Below are 25,192 nucleotides of genomic sequence, written 5' to 3'. Positions count from 1 at the left end.
AACAGCAATAGAGTGTTCAGTTTCTGAAGTATAGTCACATTCTGTCAGGATGCTTTCTCCACTACTCAATCTAATAGCACAGTCTAATTATTTTGAAGATAATTTGTGTACTCCTTTGTGAAGATTTTGCAACAAATCTCTTTATTCGTTTTTATCAACATTGTTTTCTGTCTCAGTAAATCTTTCTAATATATCGTGGGTTCAACGCCAATTATTGCGTGAGAACATTTTCTCTTTAACTGTGAGAAGAAAAATAAATTTAAGGTAATTGCAGTGAATGTTTTATTTCGTATGACTGCAGAGTGTAGAAAGGACATGGTGTGATTTCTAATGTTTGTGTTCTTAACAGCCAAAATAGATATATGCCAATCTCAGACTTACATTCTTTTGCTTTTTTTCCCAAGTGGGAGTAGAATGAGGAAACTTTTAAAATAGTGAAGTACGGGGTTTAGATCAATGTTTGGTATCGTTTTTTCCTTTAAAATGCAGTCATTAGAAATGATTATGAAGATTACCTTGACAAGAGAGATTTTCAGCCAAAGGAATTAACTTACACAAAAGGTTTGTTTAGTCGATCTTCCCAGACCTCATTTTTCAGAACTGATACGCCTTTGGCTCAAGTTGTATTAGTGTGTATGTATGACACTGAGAGCACCATGGAAGCTATGGCAATAACAGAGAACCCTGTATATTGTGGAGGAAATGTCTGCTGTCTTTGGTTACAGATTGTTGCAGGTTATCCCCGTCTTTGCATCAAGTCAGCCAGTACCCTAAGGCTGTGACATCCTCAGTCCTATTGCAGTGGTTGTCATATTGTGAGCACACAATAACCACTTACAGTGGTTGTTCACCTAAATTTCATTGAACTAACTTCTCTGAGGTCGAACATTCTGTGTCAGTCTGCTGGCTCTGAAGCACCGAAGGAAAGTAGAACAACTGAGAAATGAAGCCTAGATTTTCAATATGTACCTTAAATGAGATGCATAAACGCTGATATAGCTGAAATTGACATTGATATTCAAAGCTGTTCTAAGCAGTTCTAAGAACATAAAAAATACATTAAATAAATATGCCAAATGCTTGTTGCACATTTACTGCCTATCACCTCCCGAGTGTAGCACCCCCACCTCAGTATTACTGATTATAAAACTGCCTGACCAGTGGCAGCTTCACTGCATCATGTTTGCTCAGTTTCAAATGAGGACAATATTTCTCTGCGCAGACAAGGTTAAAAATAAAGCTGTGGCCCTAAATGTAGAAAACTACCTCTGAAATTTATTATTTTTGTCTAGAAAGGCTATTTGCTTTCTGGTTGGAGATATCGTCCTCTTTAGGGATACTTCATGCATTGAAAAACAACAGCAACAACAAGAACAACAACAACAAAGAACAATTTTTTTTTTTTCATTTAGAGTTATATTTGAGCAATTATTCCTCAACATCAGGACATTGGAAAGATGAAGATCTAATCACAGCATTATCTCTACTGTGTTGCTTTTTCTTTTATAGTGTGTTTTGTCATGCAGTCAGTCATCTGTAAAATGGTAGTAGCGTGCTCTGAGGTGTATGTACTACTCATGAAGAATTTAAGCTGTTTTTGAGCCAATAGCTTCCTTTGTGCTCATAATTCTAATAGAAATGAGTGGGAGGTCTGTGTGTCTTTCAGGTGTGAGATCCTTAAATTTTAAGCCCATGGCTGTCTTCTGGCAGATAGTAAAAAGTACAGAATGAAAAATCTGCTTACTTTTAAAGACTGCCATTAGATGTATTCCCATTCTCCCTTCACCTCTTTCCACATGATTTTGCTGGATCACATTTTCTGCTGATTATATCTGCTTTTAATAGTTTGCATTATCAAAATTATTTCTGGGAGCAAGCTTGTAGTTTGATAATACAATTGGAGGTGTATAAAACTTTTATAAATGTAATCAAAGCACATTTTATCTGATAATAACTACAGTTTCTTCTCTTTTTTTTTATTGTTTAATTTCACCATTTGTTGTTGTCTAGATTCAGTAACACAGGAAAGATTTATGAATGTTATACATTGATCAGAAGACCAAAAAAAGAACTATTCTCCCTTCAGAGAACTTGTTGTATTTTTGGACAGCATCTTCTCAGTTTCTTGTCATGTTTTATAACTTCTATGCCAGTCACAGTAGAAAAAACATGTATAATCTTACTTTCTAAGGTGAAAATATTCGAGCCATAGTACATAGTATTGTTTGAAGTGCTTGTGAAAGTTAAAGGGATGAATTACAGATCTGACAAAAAAAAAAAAAAAAAGGTGAATTTATTTTCAGTGTTTCTGGAAGGAGCTCTGAATATCTAATTAGCTGATGCAAAAGGGAAATCATTCTTTCTGCTTTTGAGAGTTTCAAGATTCACCAGTGTGCACTTTTAGGTCTCCTGTCACATAATGGTATATTGGAAATGTAAATTGTGACGATTGTCTACAAACATAAAACTCAACTGCCTGTGGGAATATCTTTCAAGCTGTGAAAAAGAGTGAAAATGTGGATATAAAGCTTACATATGCCTATATAACGCACACAACTTTTGAGAGAGCTAAATGCGTTTAGGTACATCACTTCAAAACTGAGTACTGTTAGTAATATCCAGGCATACTTAAAGAACTCTCATGAATGAAAATTTAGATTTTAGAGAGAAAAAAATCTAGCTTAAATATTTAGATTTATAAAAGCAGAAAGATAGAAAACAAACTGATTACTTCCCCCGTGGCTTCTTCTCAGCTCTTTAAGCAGTTAATCATTGTTGCTTCTATGGAGTTTTGCTGAATTGTTCTGCTCTCTCAAATTTTATCCTCAAACAATGAAACAGAAAGAAGGAAGAATATCTATGACTTCCAGGTCTATTTCTTGTACTGTCTTCCTGCAGAGTCCCAAAGGACTCCACAGTACCTAGTACTATTACCCTTGATGTTGTTATATGTTGGCTTCTTTTGGCAATGTTGTCATCTTTAGAATCAAAATGGTTTGGCTTTTTGTATTTTACCCATTAGTGTATTCATCATTATCTTAAGCCTATTTTTGGAAGAACCAATATTACAGTCCATAGGTTTTATTCAGACATATACCAAACTGTTACAGTATCTTTAAATATATATATATATATATATAAATGCTTAGGTGTTTAATCTAGTATTGGAAGGGCTAAAGGAGGGTTATCAAAAATTTTTAATTGACATTTTTTGTATCTCACTGAAGTCACCTGGAAAAAGTGGTTTACATTGCTTTGGCATTTTATTATGTCTTTTGCATAAAAAAACAAGCTCAGACCTTGCAAATCTTCTGATTTTGAGAAGAACTGCAAATGTGAGTAGTTGGAAGAAGGTTTCTTGTCTTGGAATGAAAGTGAGCTTGTTTTTAGAAAGTTTTGAAGTTTAGAAAAGTTAGTTATTAGGAAAGAAATTGTCTCAGAAAGGGTGGTAATGCATTAGAACAGTCTGCCCCAGGAACTGATGAAATCACCATTCCTGGAGACATTCAAGAAATGTGTAGATGTGTCACGTGTGGACATGGTTTAGTGAGCATGGTGGTGGTGGGACAATGTGTGGATTAGATGATTGTAGAGGTCTTATCCAACTGCAACTGTTCTGTGATTCTGTGAGTGTCAACAAAACGATTCAGTTAGTTATTTTTATTATTCTGTTTGAGATACTTAAACTCATTTGGTATACTTCTAATTTTTTTTTTAGTGGTTCATAATATGGATATAAAAATGATAACGAGCTTCAAAACAACAAGCAAGTTTTCAATCTGGAATCAAGGTTGTTTTTTTAAAAAGAAATTTTAATGCATTTTTTCAGTTTTGGTAGTGATTTATAAAAAACTCTTGCAATTCTTATTACTTACATTTTAAAAACAGATCTTATAAAATGCTGGCATTTCAATTTAGGAATTGCATTAATGAAACAAATACGTAACATAAAAAACAGATCAAGACAAATATTGTTATTTAATTAGTTACTGTGGACAATAGGTGTGTACTAACTGTAACCAGTCAGAGCTTTACTCATTTTAATTCCATATTACATAGTTTGCTGTTAATCTAAATGAGATCTTCTGGACTAAAAAAAAATATTACATTTGTTTTTTCCGCCTGGTTGTAATGAACATTTTATAAACAGAGGAGAGTCTTCTTTTGTAGTAAACTAGAGTTGCTGTTTTGTCACTTAATAATTGTGTGAGGACAAAAGCAGTTTACTTGCCTGAATTTATATTTAAATATTGTTAATTGGATTGGAATTTGAAGTTCAAAACTTCTTGAAAATATTTATTTGATAAAGTTTGTGATAAACTGTGGTTTAAACTGTGATAAATCACAGTGCAAAATTGTGTTACTGGGATCATTTATGCCTTTGAGCCCAACAGACGTTTTGTGTAGGGTGTAACAGCTGACTTGATGTAAGAGGTGACCTAAGGAAGAATTTTGCCTTTGATATTTCAGAAATTTACCTATGGTTTGCTTCTGACCTTTGCTTACCAGTTTGCAAGTGTTTTCTCATAGACTTTACAGAGGGCTTTAGTCCTCTTGTGTACATTGCAAAAATTGCATCCTTAGACAAAGTAATTCTGTCTTTATTGTGACTATTTGGCAGTAATACACTAATTTGTCAAAGAGAATCTTTGCAGGAGTGAAGTTTTTAAAGACTTGGGAGCTGCTGGTACACTATACATAGCACTCTGCTTTTGTTTTGTATGCTGTTATTGGACCCCTCTGTACTCACAGCATAACTCTGATTTGAGAACAGTGCATTATCATAGATACTTAAAGTAAGCCATTAAAGTTTCCTTACATAGTGGAATTTTTTCTGTGTGTGCATTTGAATATATTAGAAACATTTCATTTAAATCAAATCATTTTTGTCTATAATTTTTATCAGTTTTATGTGCATTCATGGTATGTTTGTTTTTATTGTAAATTACCAAGGAAATTTCAAAGGAGATGAAGCCACTAAATCTGGTTCTCTGAGCTGCAATAAGACAATATTATTTTTCGACAACTGTTTTTTCTTGTAGTTGTGAACATGTTATGATTTTGTTTGTATTAAGGAAAATGAAATAACCCAAATCAATCAAAGAAATTATCGAGCTTATAATTTTGATAATGACCTCAGCTCAGGACATTAAGTTGGGAATTAATGATCAGTTAAGGTTAATGACTCAATACCTCGAGTCATTAAACATCCAAGAAAGTGCCCTATACTTTGATTGTTTTTGGTTTATTAAAGATAGAAGTTGCAAAAAGAGAGGTATTTCCAAATATGAGGGTAAGTAATTTGCACAGAAAATGCAGGTATTTTATTACCTACCTCCTTCTGTACTTTCAGTATAGCTAAAAATCCATTATCCTTGATAAGAGCTTTGCTAGTGTAAGGACGTAAGGAGCAAAACCTTCCACAGCCTTTTTTTTTTTTTTTTTTTTCTTCCCCTTTTGGAATAAATGGAGAATGCCAAATGTATGGCAAACTGTAGGTTAACACTGATTTCTTACAAGTGCATATCATATCATCTTTTTTGTGAAGTCATCCAAATGTCCCCTAAATAAGCATGTACAGGGTATTGCAATAGTACCCTGTTATGATCTATACATAGGAATGAGGGTCTTTGGATATGCATTATATGTAGCAGATACATATTTGCATGTAAGTGGGTAATAAGCATTGTTATTGTAATCTGTGTCTAATTTGTATGCTACTTACAGAGTCCAGGAGATGGAAAGTTGTGTATGAGAGCATTTAACAGACAGGGAGTGTTTAAACCTGAAGCCCTTTATTTTCCCATGCTGGACAGAAGTAAGCTGCTATGGTGGCAGTTGCTTAACAATATCTTACAAAAAAATTCTGTTTCGTTTCTGGCATAAAGTAGTATATTTAAGGAAGGTGACTTAGTGAGATTTTCACTTTAAAAAGAATAAGGGTTAAATGATAACTTGACTTATCTTTTAAATGACAAAAAATAAAGAAATTGCAAGACCTTTTCACACATTAGATATGTATTGTCATTTATCATCTAGATATCAGGCTAGCAGTGCAAAGTAATAAAACATATCATCGAAAAATGTGCTATAGGTCTGAATCACTCTTTCATTCCACCTCCCAGCTAACTGTAGTATTAAATCAAACAAGCAGAACATTTCCTTAGGCAGCCATTGCCTTTTAATTTCCTGAAGAACCTTAAAATATCATTCATTACAAGTACTACACATATTTGGTTTTTAAAAGTCTCATAAATCAATAGCAGGCTGACTGTAATAATTATTACAAGTTAGTGCATAATTTTCGTGCTGAAGGCTGCATGCAGAACTTTAGCATATGCAAACGAGGCAATTCAAACTGTGTATAGATATTAATATGAAGAAGCAGGTAACGAGGTGCACGCTATGAATTATGCATCAAGAGCGGCTGATCTTCAATGAAGAAAATGAATTCAGCATGTAATCTAATTAGTGATGGAAGTCTATTACATCTAACTGCAAAAGCAACCGTCCTTGAAACAAATTTATTTACAGTCCATGTTACCACTTGAAACAACTTTGAAATGATGTGTAAGACAACAGCTTAATTGTAAAAATTTTTTGTTTGTTTGTTTCAGTTCTAGACCTGGAAGGCCTCCTAAGAGGACTCAAAGTGTCACCTCCCCAGAGAATTCTCATATCATGCCACATTCTGTCCCAGGCCTAATGTCTCCTGGAATCATCCCGCCAACAGGTAGGATTGCTAGAAGTACCTTGACACAAGCAGTTTTTTGAACACTTGGCTTATATTCACTTGCCAATAAATTAACAGTCTAGGAAACCAGCACCCTAATTTCGTAAATGAGTTCTGTAATGTAACGTTATTGCAACATAAATGTATTGTATGTAATAGAAGTTTTGGCAGCTGGGTACTTTAAAATACAAATGTCAGCAAATTATAATCCTTTATAATTTTTCCCATTCCCTATAAACAAAAAACCTTTGAAAGTATGAACTTCCTTACCTATCATTAGAAAATGATCTCCCCATTCATTTTTGGTAGATCATGTATCTTTTTTTCTTTTTGGCTTGATCAGATAACATTATCATGAATACAGTTTCCTGAAGAAACTGAGTTAGTTAAAATAACTCCATGCTGTACACATATCTTTCTTAATTTTTCATCCTGAAATTCTATTTTTGATACATCTCCCGAGGCCTTATGCTAATGTAAAGTCCAGCAACAATCTCCTTCTTAAACTACTGTTTTCTTTTGAAAGTTGCTGTATCTTTTAACTGTGCCTTGCTCCTCGTCAGAATTAAATTAAGAAAAGCTGTGTTGCAGGCAGGAATTAAATAGAGCCGTCTGAATGCACCCAACAAACAATCTGTTGACCCTACTGCTACATTCTCTGTTTTCATGTTACAGTTTAGTTAAAATCTCCTGCTTGCTTCAGTAAAACTCACCTGAGCTTCCACTTCTTTTCCACTTCCCCACTTGTTTGCACAGCTCAGTCTCTAGCACTGACGTTCTGTAAAGCAGAGGAAAGAATAATCTAGACAGAATGAAGCAGGGAGCGGGATTGCTGGGCCTAGGAGATTCAATTAATGTTTGAGTATATGATGTGTCTATTTAAGTATGAGCATGATCTTTGGCATGGTTTTGGTCAGAGCTGATTAATGCATTTCAAAATAGTGCACAGATCAGGAAATAACACATGCCAAAAGCTGTTGGCAATTTGGATGCAAGTTTCTTGTTCTCAAGGAGCAAGGAGCGGAAGAGGGTTTAGCTCTGTGGACAAATGTTTAGCCAGGCCTCTTGGCCTTCTGGACAAATAACTGCTCTACGTGATGATATAGATATTTATAGTTTTCTGAAACGCTAAAGATAAAGAGGAATGACAAAATGAAATGAAGCCAGGCAAATGAGGTTGACAAATGAGAGAGCATTAAGTAAACAAAGTGAAGGAAGATGAGACTGAAAGTGTAGGTGAGTATGTGATGGTGTCTTGAAAGTAGCATTCAGAGGGGCAATCTGGGCAGTTGTGACACCAGCAAAATAAAAAGAAAAAAGAGAAAGAAAAGCAATTAAGATTAAGAAAAACTTTAGAGGTTAAGAATTACAGGATAAAGTCTGGTATAGGAGAGAGAACTGGTGCAGAGTAGAATGGAATAAGAGAATAGGAGATAGGGTGTATGTGGGGAAAGAACAGAGCTTTTTTTAGGGTACAGATATCCATATTTATGTGGAAGAGATAAAAAATTGCAAAGAAAAATAATTTTTTTTGTGGGAAATAAAACAACAAAATACCAAAGAAAATGAGATGCCAGGAAAGAAGGCAGAGACAAATAAGCTGGCCAAAAAGAGGAAGATAAGATAGGAAATAATTTTCACCTTGTCAGCAGAATCATTTAATCTGATAAGAAAGCAACATAAAACCACAACTCATGCCTAAAGTATCCAGTCCATCCCTAGTCTTGAAAGGCTCGTCATACTAAGTTAATGATAAATACACAGTGCAGATTCAGTTTCTTAGAATGTTGCCCATGGAAACAGATGTAGAACCTTATAAAACGATGATTTAAGAAGATGAAAATAATTCAAAATTAAAGACAATTGGTATATATAATGTCCTCTCACTTTTCAATGAAATTTCCTGTATTTTTATTGTGTCCCTTGCCAAAATCACTGGGTGACGCTGAGAAGGGCCTGGCGCAATCATCTTTACACCTCCCCATCAGGAATCCATACACATTTGTAACAATCCCCTGAGCCTTCTTTGAGTTGAACAGTTCTAGTTCTCTGAACCTCTCTTTGTGTCACACAATCACAGAATGGCCCGGTTTGGAAGGGACCTCACGGATCATGAATCTCCAACCCCCCCTGCCACAGGCAGGGCCACAGAACTCCCCATTTAATGCTAGACCAGGTTGCCCAGGGCCCCATCCAATGTGGCTTTGAACACCTCCAGGGATGGGGCATCCACAACCTCTCTGGGCAGCCTGTTCCAGCACCTTATTCCCTGAATTGCCTTCAAACAAGCCTAAGATGTCTTGTTTGAGAAATTGAAGTTTGAATTTTCTGTTAGAATCCAGCTCTAAACTTGAAAAAAAAAAAAAAAAAAAAAAAAGATACTGAAGGTGCAAATCATTAAATATTTTATTTATCCTCCTTTTTAAGTTTTCTCAGTGATTTAAATATACTGTAATAAGTTTCCTTCCAGCCTATGAAAGTATGTAAGTGATCACACACATAATTATATGCTATTTAGTGTTGTTCAAATTACATAGATCTGTTAAGTATACTAGGATCTTATGTGTGATTTTCACAGGAAAATGTCTCCCCCTTTAAAAAAAATAATAAAAATTGCTGCATAATACAGAAGCATGCACTTAACTCTAGGAATCCTGGCTTCCAAAGGAACTGTTTTTGTGTCCTTCACTTATGCATGCAGATAATATTGGTACAGAATTGTTTGTTGAGATTTCTCATAAACATTCATAATTGTATATTTTTGCAGGAGGCCAAGTTTGGGATCTCTTGAAACTATATTCTATTACTGGTCTAATTATGAAAATACACACAGAGAAGGTTACGTTGTCACTTAGAAAGAATTTGTTTTAGAAAAGTATTTAGGGACTTGAAGTTGTGGCAAAAATGATAAATGGGTAATAATGGTAAATTAAGATCTTGAGTTCTCCAGAGAATTAGAATCTGCTGGGCCTGTTATGAATGCAGCTGGAGATACAGTCAGAAGAAGAGTCCAGCATAGGTTCAGATAGGCTTATCTAGAGACTGCTTTCAAGCCGTTCCAAAATAGATGGTTCAGCATAGTTAACTTAGGCCCTACATGCCTCTATGTATTGCAGAGGTTTTGTTGGCCTGTGTGCTTCAAAATTTTCTAGAGCTGAAGAATAGCATATGAATTTCATGTATGATACACATTGTGCCCTGTATATTTTTGTCTGTAGCTACTATATGACATACAAAATGATGTTTCCATTATTTTCACCTCATCGTTGAAAAGCTGTTCTCTCCATTTTTCATATTAAGAATTTTTATAATTATTCTGAAGTATTTTAGATTTCAAAACTATTTTTTTAAAGCTTTGGACTCAATTTTTCCACAGTTTGACCTGAAACGATAATGTCTAAGTAATGAAAAATATTAACTGTAAGGCTCTTGCATTTATTTCAGAAACCACATCTTTCAGTGATGAAATGTGAATCTGTAGTGCTTTAGGAAGTCATTACCACAGGGGATGATAAGAACACTATTTTCATATATGTATACAGCTTTCTCTTTGTCCAGAAATTTCAAAGCACCTTCCATGTTCAATTTATTATTGTTAACTTTATGCTAAATTAATATCAGTAGTTATTATTATTGTTACTATCATTACCATCTTGAACAGATTTGCTTTATGTGACAAGTACTTCTATTCACTTATTCCACATTTGATACCAAACCTTCTTTTCCACTGTAAAGATATTAAGACCCCTCTGAAATATTTCATTTATTCAAATTATAACTACTTTCCTACATTCACTGCTTTTGTTCTCTTCTTTTTCTCTTAAGTGATAATCTGGAAATGTAATTTCTAATCCCATCCTTACTTTCTCTCTTTCCCTGTGACCCCAATCAGTAAAAGTATGCTTCAGTTTCCATCCTGTGCAGAACTGTCTGAGGTATGACATATTTTTATGGAGGGTTAGGATAAAGTGGGAGTTGCAAGGTTTTGTGGATCATTTCAGCGTGAGGGATAAATGTTGTTTGCATACACAGCTGTTGACTGTGACAATACTTCTTCTAAAACAGAAAATTGAATTATTTGGCGTTTAAAGAAACATTAATAACTAAATAATTTCATGTTCACTGGTTCACAGCTATTTAATGTTGTATTTGGCAGAACTGAAAAAAAGCTTAACATATAATTATTATTGTTAAGCTCACATCATATTTGATGCTGCCAGGACACAAAGTCAGTAGTTTGGAGTCTTCTGGCGTTAATGTCATAAAGTCTTAGGAGTGCATTTAAATTAGACAAGTGAGTTGAGATGGTTTCTTGAGAAAATTGCAGGAGCTAGAATAAAAAAAAAATTGAGTTACCTTCTTGGTCCTTTTGAGAAGCAAACCTTTTGTTTGGTTACTTATTTTATGTTGTCCATGCATTTTACAATCCTGTGTTGATTAAAACATAGGCAGCATTAAAGCTGAGTGACTATCCCATATTTCTTTTAAAAGGCCTTAACTCAGTGTTTTGATTATTAGTGCTCGATCACTTTTAATCTGAGCACTGCTTTTGATTAGTGTTGTTGTATGACGTACCGTTTATCTGTTAAGGATGAACTAACATATTGCAAAAATAAGGAAGGACACTGCTTTCAGACTGATAAACTGTAATCTAATTCAATAAATTGAATCAGATTACACAAACATTTTTGCACTTCCATTAATGAAGTAGTCATTATAATTAATGTGAAAGCTTCTATCATATTCACTAGTTGATGTATCGGTGGGAAGATATACTGACTATACAGTGTAAATGTAGTATTTCATAATCTAAAAATCTTAATTGAGGCTTAATTCTTGCCACCTGTCCTCTTCTGAAAAAAACTGTCATAATTTTGCCATATTATCATTCCTTTAAATGATGAGATATCTTCTAGTTTATCAGGAGATAACCAGTTGAAAATTAATTCTGGAAACTGACTAGTTTACTTCCAGTGAATCACTAGTTAATAGTAAAGCTGTTTTCCATTTTGCTACACATTTTATAATATCTCAAAATTAAATAGTACTGTTTCAGCAGATGAGAGTACGAGTATGTAACACAGTGGGAATTCCACTGTTTAGCTGTATGCACTAGTACATGTAAATTCATTCATTTTTGACTTGTGATATTTAGCTGTTCTGCTTTCAATTTAAATGAAGCATAATGATAATTTGAGATGTAGAATAGCAGGTGAGCAGAAAATACAAAATACAAAGCAATACAAAAATGTGCTTCAGGATCCCAGTAATCAAAGGACTGTAGTCCTGCCAGCGGTCACTGATTTCAGGAGCACTTTGTAAGAAAATAGGATGTGATCTCATGGCTTGCTGAAGGCAAACATATGGAAGATTTCTAAGCAGGCAGGTTGCAGGTTTAGGTTCTGAACCTAAAGCCTTTTAGCCATATTCACCTATAGCATTAAGTACTTTATGTTTAGACATTTCTAAGCATGAGAAGGTTTTGAATACTTACGCTTATAATAAGCCGTACTTGTATTCACTCATGAAATCTTTTGAACACCAAGAGTTACTTGCAGAATTATAAGCCTTTTCACTACAAATTTACAATCAGTAAGAACTTACACATTTTGCAGTATTACACGGTGTAATTCAGAGAGTTAGACCTGACAGGTGCTCACCCACTGCCTATTGAGAGAAGTCCCTGGGTTGAACTGTTGCCAGAAATCCTCCCAGCTTTTTTGATTGAAAGGGAAAAAGTTGGTTCACTTCAAAAGAGACTCTGGGTTTAAACTTATAGACAGTGTGGATAGCCAGATATGTTGTAACACTTGAAGTACTTGAGAATGAACTGAAGAGTGAAGTTATTTTCCAGCACAGCCCTAAGCTAGTGAATCCTCTCTTCCACTTTCATGTTATGACTGCTCATTTACTATTGCACTGTGATGTGCACAGATTTATTACTTTTTTAATGGAAAAATTAAGATTTTTTTGTTTCTTCCTGAATCAGAATAATTTTACATTCTGACAACTAGGGATATAATGTTACTGGTTTGCAAATTCCCCATTGTGAATGATATTTCTCTGACAATTACGTAGAATCAGAGTTGATCTTATTCAGTGAAGGTAAGCTGTTCAAAGATATTAGCAAAGCAATTCTCTACTAATGTGTCTTGCTTTTAAGATATTTACAGCTTTCCCAAGTCAGTTTAGTATGATCAGTAAAAAAGCACATCTCTGATGTGACCCTCATCCAAATTCCAGTTCTGTGTTTCAAATTGTAAAAGTGTATTTAACATCTTGGAAAACAAAACACTTACAGCTTTTTCAAAGAAGATATTTTACTATCATTGCTTCCTATAAAACAAATGTGCACACCAAAACAAAATAAAAAGCTAAACTCTTCATTCAAAACAAAGCAATTAAAATCTCATACTTAAAGGCACGCATATCACAGTTATCAGTGACTAAATTTGGATATGATAATGGGACTGTTTACTAGTCATTATTCTAACATTCTTTATTCCAAATTACTATTGTTTATAATTGAAATTAAAAGGTTACAGAATAGATAAGCACTGCAGAGTAAACTGATTGTTTCATAAGATGAAACTGGAATGGAAGCTTATAAATAGTTGTAAATACTGAGATTGAATTGTAGCTCATAGTTCAGGCAGTCTTTAAATAGCAAAAAACCAAAATAATCATGCACTTATGTTGGCAATTTTTCTTTATCATTAACATGATTTTTTTTTCAGCCAAACTCCTGATTTTTAAAAATACATCGAAAATAATTTGAATTTCAGTCATTTCAGAAGCTGAGCTTTTACAGAGCAAACATTGCATTGTCATTTTAAACATCACGAACTTAGTATTATTTTATTAAACCCTACAAGTAGAAGTGAAGCTGATCTGCTGAATTTGGAATAATATCACAGTGATAATATGATGGTCTCTGAAGTGAATGATATTGATTGCTATAGCAATATAGCGAGATGGTGCTTGTTATAATAAGCGTAGCAAGATTTGGTTCAGAGCTTAATTTTATCACATTGCTAAGTATAGTTCTGTATCATCACATCAACATTTAAGTTCTTGAATGCTATCAAGGTGTCTGTTTTCTTTTCTGTAGAATTAGACTTACATCCTTTCACTACATGATCAATGAAAGCTGAATGATTTTTTTTCTCCTCGTTTGTATATGACCTGCATCTATGTACTGCACTGAATAAAAGATGACTTTGAATTCATATGTTCCAAAGTTATGGTTTATGATTTCATTTTAATATATTTGGAGATTTTCCATAGTACAGGAAGAAACTGTAGCTTAGTATACTTACCTTGTTTTTTTGATTTTTTTTTAAACACAGTGGTCTCTGGGTTAAGAATAATATGTGCTGTGCAGTTTTCAAGATCTCATACAAGGACAGAAATAGAAAGGCAATATCTAGAAAATGTGTCAGGTAGCACAGACCTTTTTGTTACATGATACAGGAAGCAAGTGAACTTAGGCATTAACTCAAGTTCTTCAAGAAAAGTATGCAAGCAAGCATCATTATATCTGAACAGCTTTAGACGACTAAGCAAATAAAGAAAAAAATAATGAGCTAAGAAATGTATTAATCAATTTTATCAAGATTTATTTTAAGTAATCTGTCTTTGCCAAATGCATCTAATGATCATATCATATCCAGCTTTTCAGGCAACAAAACCACAAAAACAGACTATCATTTTTTCCAAGGAGAACCAGTCACTGTGAGTTGTCCTTAAGACTCTAATAACTCTGACTTCATGAATTTTGTATTGCATGATAACATGCAATCAGAATGATAATGATTATCAGTTGCTCACAGTGCACTGTATTGCTGTTGTTGCTGTTGTAGCCCTATGCGACGTATTAGAGATCACAAATTAGTCTTTACAGGGACAAGGTGTTTTTTAAGAGGAAAGTTATTCTGATTCAAGTCCTGATTGGACTCAGGATTTCAAGACAAGATTGTTGCATGAGCTTGGTTCCAGATTATGTGCAAGTAGCTTAACGTTTTTCTTCTTATGGGCAATGAGAGAATATTTGTGTTCGAACAACGCTGTGATACAAAATGAACCATGTTGTAAGATGTACTAGTGAAGCATGTTGCTACTATCACAGAATCATAGAATGGCCTGTTTTGGAAGGGACCTCACGGATCATGAATCTCCAACCTCCCCACCACAGGCAGGGCCACCAACCTCCCCATTTAATGCTAGACCAGGCTACCCAGGGCCCCATCCAATCTGGCCTTGAACACCTCCAGGGACAGGGCATCCACAGCCTCTCTGGGCAGCCTGTTCCAGCAGCTTACCACTCTCTCTGTACAGAAATTCCCCCTGACATCCAACTTAAATCTTCCCTTCTTCAACTTAAAACCATTTCCCCTTGTCCTGCAGTTATCTACCCTTTCAAAGAGTTGGTCTCCCCTCCTGTTTATAGGCTCCCTTTAGGTACTGAAAGGCTGCAGTGAGGTCACCCTGCAGCCTTCCTTTCTCCAGGCTGAACAAGCCCAGCTCCCTCAGCCTGTCTTTGTAGGGGAGGTGTTCCAGTCCCCTGATCATCTTCATGGCCCTCCTCTGGACCCTCTCCAACAGCTCTTTGTCTTTCTTGTACTGGGGGCTCCAGACCTGGACACAGTACTCCAGATGGGGCCTCACAAGAGCAGTGTAGAGAGGGACAATCACCTGACTGTTCCTGCTGGCCACCTGTCTTCTGATGGAGTCCAGGATACCATTCCAGTCTGTATAAATGCCTTGGATTCCTCCGGCCCAAGTGCAAAACCTTGTGCTTTGCTATGTTGAACCTCATTAGATTTACCTGGGTCCACCTTTCAATGCAATACAATACAGTACAATACAATATAATACAGTATAATACAGTATAATATAATATAATATAATATAAAATAATATAAAATAATATAATGTAATATAATATAATGTAGTGTAGTGTAGTGTAGTGTAGTGTAGTATACAAAATGATACCTCAATTACTGCTCATGGTGCTGACCCCAGTGCTTGAGGTTTATGAAAAGTCACGCTATTCGGTTTAGTTTCATACTTTCTTTAGGTAGGAGGACTTAGGTTATTCCTTCAAGATACAGAGATAGGTAGCTGTGTTACCTTATCAGTCAGCTGCTCTGTGCCTGAGACACTGAAACATCTGAAAATGAAGAAGTGAGAAAAATGGAAAAGGATAGGAAGAGTGCAGAAGATGAGTGGGTATGAATATGTGTGTGTGACAGAAATTGTGAAAGGGAAAGAGAAGACAGATTTCTTTTTAATTTTATATAACCGACTTATTAAGTGTAATACCACTTAGTTTGTTTGCTGTTATGTATTACTACCTGAATATTGAGAAATAATAAATTACCTCGTTTCTTTGTTTGTATAATTGCTCTCATGAATTGTCCCCTCACAAAAGTAGGTATACATAAGAATCTCTGAAATGTTTTTAGGTATGGACAAGTAGTTCTTAAATCATGTCCTTTCAAACCAGTCTTAATTGCAATGAGTCAATTTAGATTGACTTAGATAAATAAGAACAAGTTATACTCAGTGCAGCTTGCACAAATGCATCTTCTGTTTCCTTTTCCCTCTATTCATAATGCTGCATTAAGACCACAGAGTCATAGAATGATTTGGGTTGTAGAATGGTTTGGGCGTCACAACAGTGCATTCTTTTTGCAAGTAGCAGATTGACGACATAGACAAAGCCAAAAAGTTTTCAACATCCTTTTGGTAGTCAGTGTGAGTATTTGAGAGGAGGAGAGGGATTTGTTGTGAATCAGTACATTTGTTTTGAAAAGTATCTCAGATGATTGTAGTAGATTAATATTTCATCCAAGTGGAAGAAAACAGTGGTACCTATGCAATCACAGTGTGACAAAGCAATTTTTAAAGTAGTATTTCTCCTCTTTTGAAAGCTCAAAATATATCTGGCTTTCGAAGTCTCATCCTTTTGAAGTATCAGATAAGCAGACATGGGACAGCCTGAGGATAGCGTACTCATAGAGGTGAAAGTACAATACTCTAGACACTATAGTAAATAGTAGCATAATATTCATTTTTGTAGAATATGGAATAACTCATTATGAATTAAGATTTATTTTTAATTTTACTTTTTATTTTAAATACAGCCGTAAGAATATATTGATATAAAATTAATTACATTTCCCTTTAAATTAATTTGCATTTTCACCTAAGCTAAAATTTTATGTAGAAAGACTTACACAAGGACATAATGTGGCTACTATTTAAACTACTTCTTCTGTAAATAATATGACTTTCATGGCTGCATCTCTATCAATAAATAGAGCAGTTCAGAGCTTTTCTTTGGCTTGGAGGGCAGATTTGTGTGCTGCAGCTTTCAAGCACAGGTCTGCACTCTTTCAAATGTCCCTCAACCTGAACTAATATTCATCTATATCTTCTACTGAGGAAGAATTTCTGACCAGTTATTTTTCCATAACTATCTGCAGCTCCTTTCTGAAAAAAAATTATCCTGGCATGAGCAAAGAACATAAGATGTGTGTTACTGACTAAATACAAGGTCTGCCCCAAAAGTAATTCCTCTTACGGTATTATGTTGGCCCAGAACATCAGAGGTGGATGATGGTATGGCCGTTTCCACCAGTATTGTTACATTTTGTTGCTGTGTGACAGATGGCAGCAGAGGGGCAGTCTGACAGAATGGCGTCTGACACAGAAGTGCACACGAGCAAAGGTGTGTCAATGAATTCCTCCATGAGGAAAAGTGCACCCACTAATATTCCATGTAGAATGGTTCCAGAGACCAGACAGTGGAAATGAGCAAAGTGAGGCAGTGGAAGGTATGTTTCAGCAGTGATGACAGTGATGGGAAAAACAAGCCATGTTCTGAATGGCCATGGAGATTTTTATGTTTAGCGCACAAGCTGTTACTCATAGCTGGCGAAAATACATAGCTAATCATAATCCTTAGAGTAAGAAGAGACCTTTAAAAGTCATCTAGTCCAACTCTTCTGGAATGAACAGGGACATCTACAGCTATATTAGGTTGCACAGAGGTCCATCCAGCCAGAATTGTATACAGGGAATGGGGCTTCCACCATGTCTCTGGGCATCCAGTTCCAGTGATTCACCATTCTCACTGTAAAAGGCATTTTCATTCTATTTAACATAAATCTCTCCTCTTTTAGTTTGAAACCATATCCCCATGTCCTGTCACAACAGAACCTGCTAAAGAGTCTGTCCCCTTCTTTCCTGTACATCCCCTTTAGATATTGAAAGGCCACCGTCAGGTCACCTCACACCCTTCTCTTCTCCAGGCTGAACAGACCAGCTCTCTCTGCCTGTCCTCATAGGAGAGGTGTTCCATCCCTTGGATCATTTTTGTTACCCTCTTCTGGGCATGCTCCAACAGGTCTGTGTCTCTCCTGTACTGAAGACTCCACATCTGGATGCAGTACTCCATGTGAGGTCTCTCCAGTGCGGAGCAGAGGGGCAGGATCACATCCCTCAACTTGCTGGCCATGCTTCTTTTGATACAGCCCAGGATATGGTTGGCTTTCTGGGCTGCGAAGGCACATTGTTGGCTCATGTTCAGCTTCCCATCCACCACGACTCACACATCCTTTTTGGCAGGGCTATGCTTAATCCTTTCAATCCTTTTCATCCTTTCATCTCCCAGCTTGTATTGGTAGTGGAAGTTGCTGCAACCAAGGTGCAAGACCTTGCACCACTAACAGTGATGACTGTATTGAAAAATCACTATTCTGTAGCTGAGAATTTGCTTTATCAGATAGTGTTCTTGTGCTCTTAGTAGCTGTTGTATTTTCCATAGAGATAAATAGGAGGTATTACTTTCAGAGAGACCTACATAATAATAATAGTTTGGTGTCAATGGTGCAACCTCCATTCTAACCCCATTCAGTTTTCTGTTGTAGATGAAATACATAGGTCTGTGTGGAAACAGAATGTGAAATTGCTAATAAGAAATGGAGACATATTAACATTATGACTGGCAATGTAATGGCATTTAGGCAAATGGAGTTGCAGTCAGTTGTAGAGCTGAATCATAGAGCATTTGGATTTTTGAAACTGTTTACTGTTGTAAGAATTACAGATTACTTTTTACAGACAAGCTGTAAAATTACTGTTTTTTTTCAAGGATGAAAATTTTCCTTGCTGAATTTATAATATTTTATTTTAAATAAACTGGTGACAAAGTTTCTGTGGAAGTTTTATATTTTATTGGACCAAGTGCCATAGCTGGCAAAAATTTACAAGCTTTTGAAACACAACCTCTTATTCATGTCTTCTGAATGAAGTTAATCACTATTAAGATCTGAGAGCATCTGAAAGCAATTAAAATGCTTGTACAGAAATGCTGTTTTAAGTATAAACAACTTAGTTTATCCACCTTTTGCTCAATAGCTGGATACCATTTGTCCTGTGAGTGTTAAAGATGGAAGCATTTTCTCATTAAAATCTCTTGCAGATTTTTTTTTAATCTTTTTTTGGATTCTTTAATTTCTTTATTCCTCGAGAAAGTTCTTGATTTTTTAAATGTCTTTTTGGTCTTCCATTGCCTTTCTTCTTTTTTTTTTTTTTTTCTTCCTACTCTGGAGGCCTCAGCTTAACTTTCTGGTGATGAAGAAGAAAAACACATGCTTATCTGTATGTACAGTTCATTTTACATAAAAAGGAACATCCAGTCCAAACATGAGATACTTACCATATGCATATCTACTACTTGAATATTCAAAGAAATACCAGGTGATTTTATGCATATGGAGGCTTTTTTTTTTTTTTTTTTTTTTTGGTGGTAAAAAGCATCACACAACCAACAGTTATGCCAATATGCTCCTTTAGCTATTACCATCTCAGTCTTAAGTTACGGATAATCAGTCGCATCTTCCGTTTTTTATTTTCCCTAGTAGATTTTTATCTGTAGAATGCATAATAAAAAAACAGTTTGCTTTTAAATTACTTTATAATTGTTAGTTGCTGTCTTTATCGTATCAGTAGTGTTTGCATTATTTATTACAGTGTTTTTTTATGATGTTCTCGTACTCAATATGAAGAAATGTGTTAAAATTCATTGAGGATCTGTGATCTCAACTTTGTGCTATTTTCAACTAACACTGTCAGCCCCCCATAAACTAGTAGATGAACCAGGGTATGAAATTTTGATCCAATCCAAGACACTTTACTTTTCTTAATGAGTAGTGGAAATTTTGCTGGTTCCAGATTAATATTTTTAGACTTGGCATGGATTTTGAAATATATAAAATCTACTATTTTTTTTTTTCCCAAAAAATATCCAGATTCGTTTTATTTATTTTTTAATACTAGAAGGTGTAATTGATCTTAAGATCTTCCCTGGCATGTTTTCCTTTACTTATTCAAAATATTAAATTCCCTTTTTCCTTTTTATGACCAGCAAGTGTTTCACAGGACTTTCTTTGGCCAATATATTAATACGTTAAAAGGTTAAAAGAATCTCAGGATCATGTATTTGATATAATAATTCTACAAAATAGTAATTTTGTAGAATATCTATTTTTTGGACTGTAGTTTCTATTAGTCAAAGAAGTTAATAAATTCAGCAGGATGCCCTGATAAAAGTAGGACCTAGGCAAAGCAGAAGGCTGTTTGATGTAGCCTTGTGTAATTTGCAGTCAGGCTAAGATTACTACCAATGGTTTGAACTTGCATCATACACGTTTAGACTGTTTCAATTCATTGTAGCCACAGAAACATTTGTCCTAACCTGGGAAAATACTTCGTTCCTTGTATAAAAAAATCCTTCCCCTTCCCCTTCCCCTTCCCTTCCTCTTTCCTTTCCCTTCCTCTTTCCTTTCTTTCCTTTCTTTCTGTCTTTCTGTCTGTCTTTTTCTTTCCATCTTACTGTCTTTGTTGTTTTTTTTTTTTGTTTTGTTTTTTTTTTTGTTCCCTTTATAATTCAATACTATTTATATAAGTTCTAAGATAAAGCTTTTGGAATTGTATTTGAATCTGCTTCATTGATTCTTTTGGCATTATTCATGACTTAATTGTAATTATTCATTTAACACAGTTCCATCTGAGGCCTGCTCCCAATAGAAGGCTCCTCATTTTATCTTCTGTCACTAAATGCTAACATTTCATGCACTGCTTAGCTCCATCTCACTTTTTGTGTACTGTTGTTCCCTCAGTTGCTTAAAAGGGATTCTTTCTAACAGAGTTTACAGTATAATTGTTTCATTATACTTGTTGTTTTGGTATGGTTTCTGCTCTCTTTATTTCTGTATTTAAGTGTCACTTTATTTTACATAACATGCAGCTCAGGATCTTTTTCAGAGAAGTGAAATATTTTCAGGGTTGTAAATTGACGTTTATTTTCTGTATGCAGGGATATTGGTATGATGATGTGATATAATCCTTCTTCATTACATCAGATAGTTCTGATTAGGCCACTAATTTTTGCCCATTTCTCTGTCTTTTAAATAGAATACGTACAAACCTCTTCATTCAGTTTTTCAGAGCAGAGCGATTTTGAGGTTCCTCTGATTTTTCCCCTTTAAAATTTCCTTCTTTCCTTCTTTTCACTTAACAATGCTGTATTTTTTAACAGATGTAGAAACACAAAGCGAAATTAAAGCTCAGTTTAATTTCACCTACTGCATTTGCTTTTTAATGTACTTTTGGACAGATTATTAGTTTCACGCAGACTCTTTAATGTTGATGCATTGAGCTCAACGAATTTATTATTTCTCCTTATTCTTAAGATGATGACCAGCCATTAAACTTTTATCCCACCAGATCTAGCTAATCTAGGAAATCTGGGGGAATCCCATTAGGTAATGTTCTTTCAAGGAAAAATGAGTAACTGAGCATTTGTGGATAGATAAGTTGCACATCGAGAGAGATTTCCAATGCAAATATTGCCCATTATTTTTTCTAACTGCATTTGCTTGTGATAATGTCCACTTTGCCAAATGTCTAAAGACCTTTAGAACTACCTTCCTTTTTTCTCTCAGCTTCTTGGTGTTTACTTGCATTTAATTTTTTAAGACAGTGTAATAATTTTGTATTGCAGCGTATTTCTTTCATATATTGAAATATCTTGTAGGTACGTCACCAGCTAAGCTTTTAGAAACAGCTGCCAAATAAGTAAACGAATAAAAGAACATTTCAGAATATTTTTTTTCAATATTGATGTCTGAAAAAATACCTACAAAATGAAGAGTCACTTTTATCATAGTGTGGATATTATATTTTCAGTGTATGGAGTCCAGAAGGATATTTTTAATATCATTTTGCTTTTCCTTTGTCTTAACATCAATTTTCAGCATGTTTATAGAACTAGGTTTCCATTATTCTCACCACTATGCCTAATGGGCATTCAGTATTCCTTGCTAACTCTGTGTTTTGTTGCCACCCTCTACTTTTTTCAAGAGGAATATGCTGTGTAATGGGATATGGTGAGAAAAGAGCACTCTGGGCACATATGTTAGCACTGTGTCAGTCTGTCCTACATGCCAACAGCATAGGGGAAAGCTGATAGATTTTATTAAGTTCTCTTCAGAGTTGGGAGCGTTTTCAGATATTCCTACATTTCTGACTACGACCTCTGTAAGGTGGAATTAAGAGCACATTTACAGTACAAAAGAGATTAGTCATTTTCAGCCAGGATGAGTCACTGTTATAACATGCCAAAAGAGCTTTGGTCCTTGAATTAATACCTCTGTGTGGTGCATGTACCATGCAAACGCGCTAATTCAGACATCTCAGTATTACGCTCCACTAAATGAAATAAATAGGCCCATAATCACTGCTGAGTATCATCCCTTTAAGTTTATTCAACTGAACAGAAATACATCTTTCTGAGCATGTTTGAGAGTCTCTGTATGCTCTAACGAATTCAAATTTCCAAGTTTGTCTGTACAGGAATAAAAAGCACAAATTCTCTTATTTTTTGTGCCAGCCACTTTCAGTGACACACTGGATTCTGTAATAATTGAAAGTTGCTTGGACACTCGCTGAAGTGGTATTCTGCAGCTTATTCACTGGGATCTTATCCGTGTGTATAAATACCTGAAGGGACAGTACAGAGAGGATAGAGCAAGGCGCCTTTCAGTGATACCCAGTGCCAGGACAAGAGACAGTGGGCACAAACAGGAACACAGGAGGCTACCCCTGAACACTAGGAAGCACTTCTGTGCAGGTGACAGAGCACTGGCACAAGTTGTATGGAGAGGCTGTGGAGTTCCTCTGTGTAGATCTTCAAGTGCCACCTGTGCGTGGTTCAGGGCACCCTGCTCTGGGTGTCCCTGCTGGAGCAGAGTTTGGGCCAGGTGATCTCCAGAAGTTCCTTCCAACTCTAACCATTATGTGATCGTGTGATTTTGTGGTAACCCTTCAAGACTTGGCAATAACTTGTGGGACCAAACACTGAATATTTTCAGTCATCCTACTGATTACCCAGTTTATATTGGTGAGATTTTATCACGACTCAATTAATTAGATGATGAGTATTTTTTGGCAGTATATGCACTGACATTAAATCTAGTTTTTGATTAAAAGGTGAATATCAATATTGTGAAATCAGTTTCCCTCCCTAACTTAATTTTAAGAGGAAGTGGAACAAGGGAAAAATTAACTCGCAGAGTATTTAGAGAAACTAGTAGAACATGAGAGAACTAATAGAATTCAAAGTGAGTTTTACTCTGTTTTGTGAAACAGTATCTCCTGGAGGTATAAAACAATCTGGAGGTAATAAACAAGACATCCAGTCAGCAATCTGCCTCTACAGACAGTTAGATTAACTGCAGTATTAGTGATTGTATGTTATAAAAAATGCTAAAAATATATTTTGCAAAAGATTGTATAGTTTTGAATTGCTTCAGAAAAATTCCTGTGTGTTCTGCCACTGGAGTATTTAAGGACATGAGGTTTTTCAATGGCATAATGATTGCCATCAGGCAATTTTCTTATGTCTGTACGCCTATTGCTGCTTGCTAGCTTTGATGGACTTTGTTGTTCAAATTTTTTGAAATATTAATAGAAATAGTGTTTAAAAAGAGAATGAAAAAGAGTGAAAATTGAGGAAGAAAAAGAATGTCTAACAGAAATGAAGCTTTATTTTTTAAACTGCAGTGCAAACAGTATATTTTCTTGATGTGTATTTTGCTGAGGTACTAGTGTCTAAAATGTTAACTTTTAAAAAGTAATAGTTTTTTTTAATAATGTAAACTTAAAGGATTTTAAACAATTGTGCAGTAATTCTTTATGAATATGAAATTAGCTTTATAGGAAGTATGTATCTAGAATTAGAATTCCAAAGTAGTGGATTCATTATATTCCTTAGTAACTGCAAGCATTCAGGTGTAAATATCTTCACTATGTTTTCACAGTCCAAGGGAAGAAACTTGCTTCCCATGAGAAATTACCTTTTAGGAGGAGAATCATCTGCCAGAAGTTAATATCTGAAGTAGAGATGTTGAAAACTTAGCAAGTCATCTTCTTCCATAGCCAGTGGAAAGAGACATTTTTAGAGGGTGATACATTACACTGTAAGGCCACATGAATCACCCTCTGGAGATGTCTGTGTGTCTTCACTCCCTACAGGCGACCTAAATGAAGAGTTTGAACTGAAAGTGCAGACCTTAGAAAGTTAATAGTAAATTTGATGATAAAGCCGTAGATAAATTATTTTAGAAGTGTGGATTCAGAACTATGTCTGATATTGTCCATTAGATAAATCTGTGGAAGTAGTTGATGTGCTTTAAAGTGTTTGAAGAAGCACTTTATTTATTTTGAATATAGTAATAAGAACTTTTCTGAACATTTGCATGACATGTTGGGGAGAGATTCTGTGATTCTATGTTGTGTATCACACGTGCAATTTAACAGGCAGCAAAACCACATTTTAGTCAAGGATTGAAACCTCTGATACTCATCTTGTTTCACTGTGAGCTGTGCTTGTTATTGGTTTCTGGTAACTAGATATATGTCATGTATGTATATATTACTTTCAATACACTTAAAAAGCTGATAAGTCGTTCCATGTGATAATAATCTAGATGCTATTTAAACAAGCAAATACATAGTATTTCTTGATGTTAACTCCAATAGGATCTCTAGTTTTACTTTTATTCCAAGAGTAGTCCTCCAGTGCTGTAAACAAGGAAAAAAATGCAAAATTCTGCTACAGTCCCATTGTAGTTATCTTGCTCCCTGTGATTTGCTAAAGCTACCGCACCACTGCCACATTCTTTTAGCACATATTCACACCACGATGCAAATAACTTTTAACTGCTTCGTCTAAAAAATACACACACTTCCCAAAACAAAAACAACAAAGAAAAAAGTCCTGTTCTTCCTTCCTTCCTTCCTTCCTTCCTTCCTTCCTTCCTTCCTTCCTTCCTTCCTTCCTTCCCTCCTTCCTTCCTTCCTTCCTTCCTTCCTTCCGTCCTTCCTTCC

At 35.2% G+C, this 25,192-nt stretch overlaps 1 protein-coding gene across 5 annotated transcripts in view; it reads left to right on the top strand.

Annotated features, from left to right (window-relative positions):
* DACH1 (dachshund family transcription factor 1) overlaps positions 1–25,192 on the top strand; it is a 356,177-nt gene that overhangs the window by 145,855 nt on the left and 185,130 nt on the right. For all 5 annotated transcript variants that reach the window (XM_042867808.1, XM_042867810.1, XM_042867806.1 and 2 more), the window contains exon 2: positions 6,618–6,733. In XM_042867808.1, coding sequence (XP_042723742.1) covers positions 6,618–6,733 — 116 coding nt within the window. The remainder of the gene's footprint in view (positions 1–6,617; positions 6,734–25,192) is intronic.

Source organism: Lagopus leucura, unplaced genomic scaffold, assembly GCF_019238085.1.
Source record: "Lagopus leucura isolate 7727_CA_CO unplaced genomic scaffold, USGS_WTPT01 Super-Scaffold_100001, whole genome shotgun sequence".
Lineage (NCBI taxonomy): Eukaryota > Metazoa > Chordata > Aves > Galliformes > Phasianidae > Lagopus > Lagopus leucura.
This window is presented reverse-complemented; position numbering and strand designations above follow the sequence as displayed.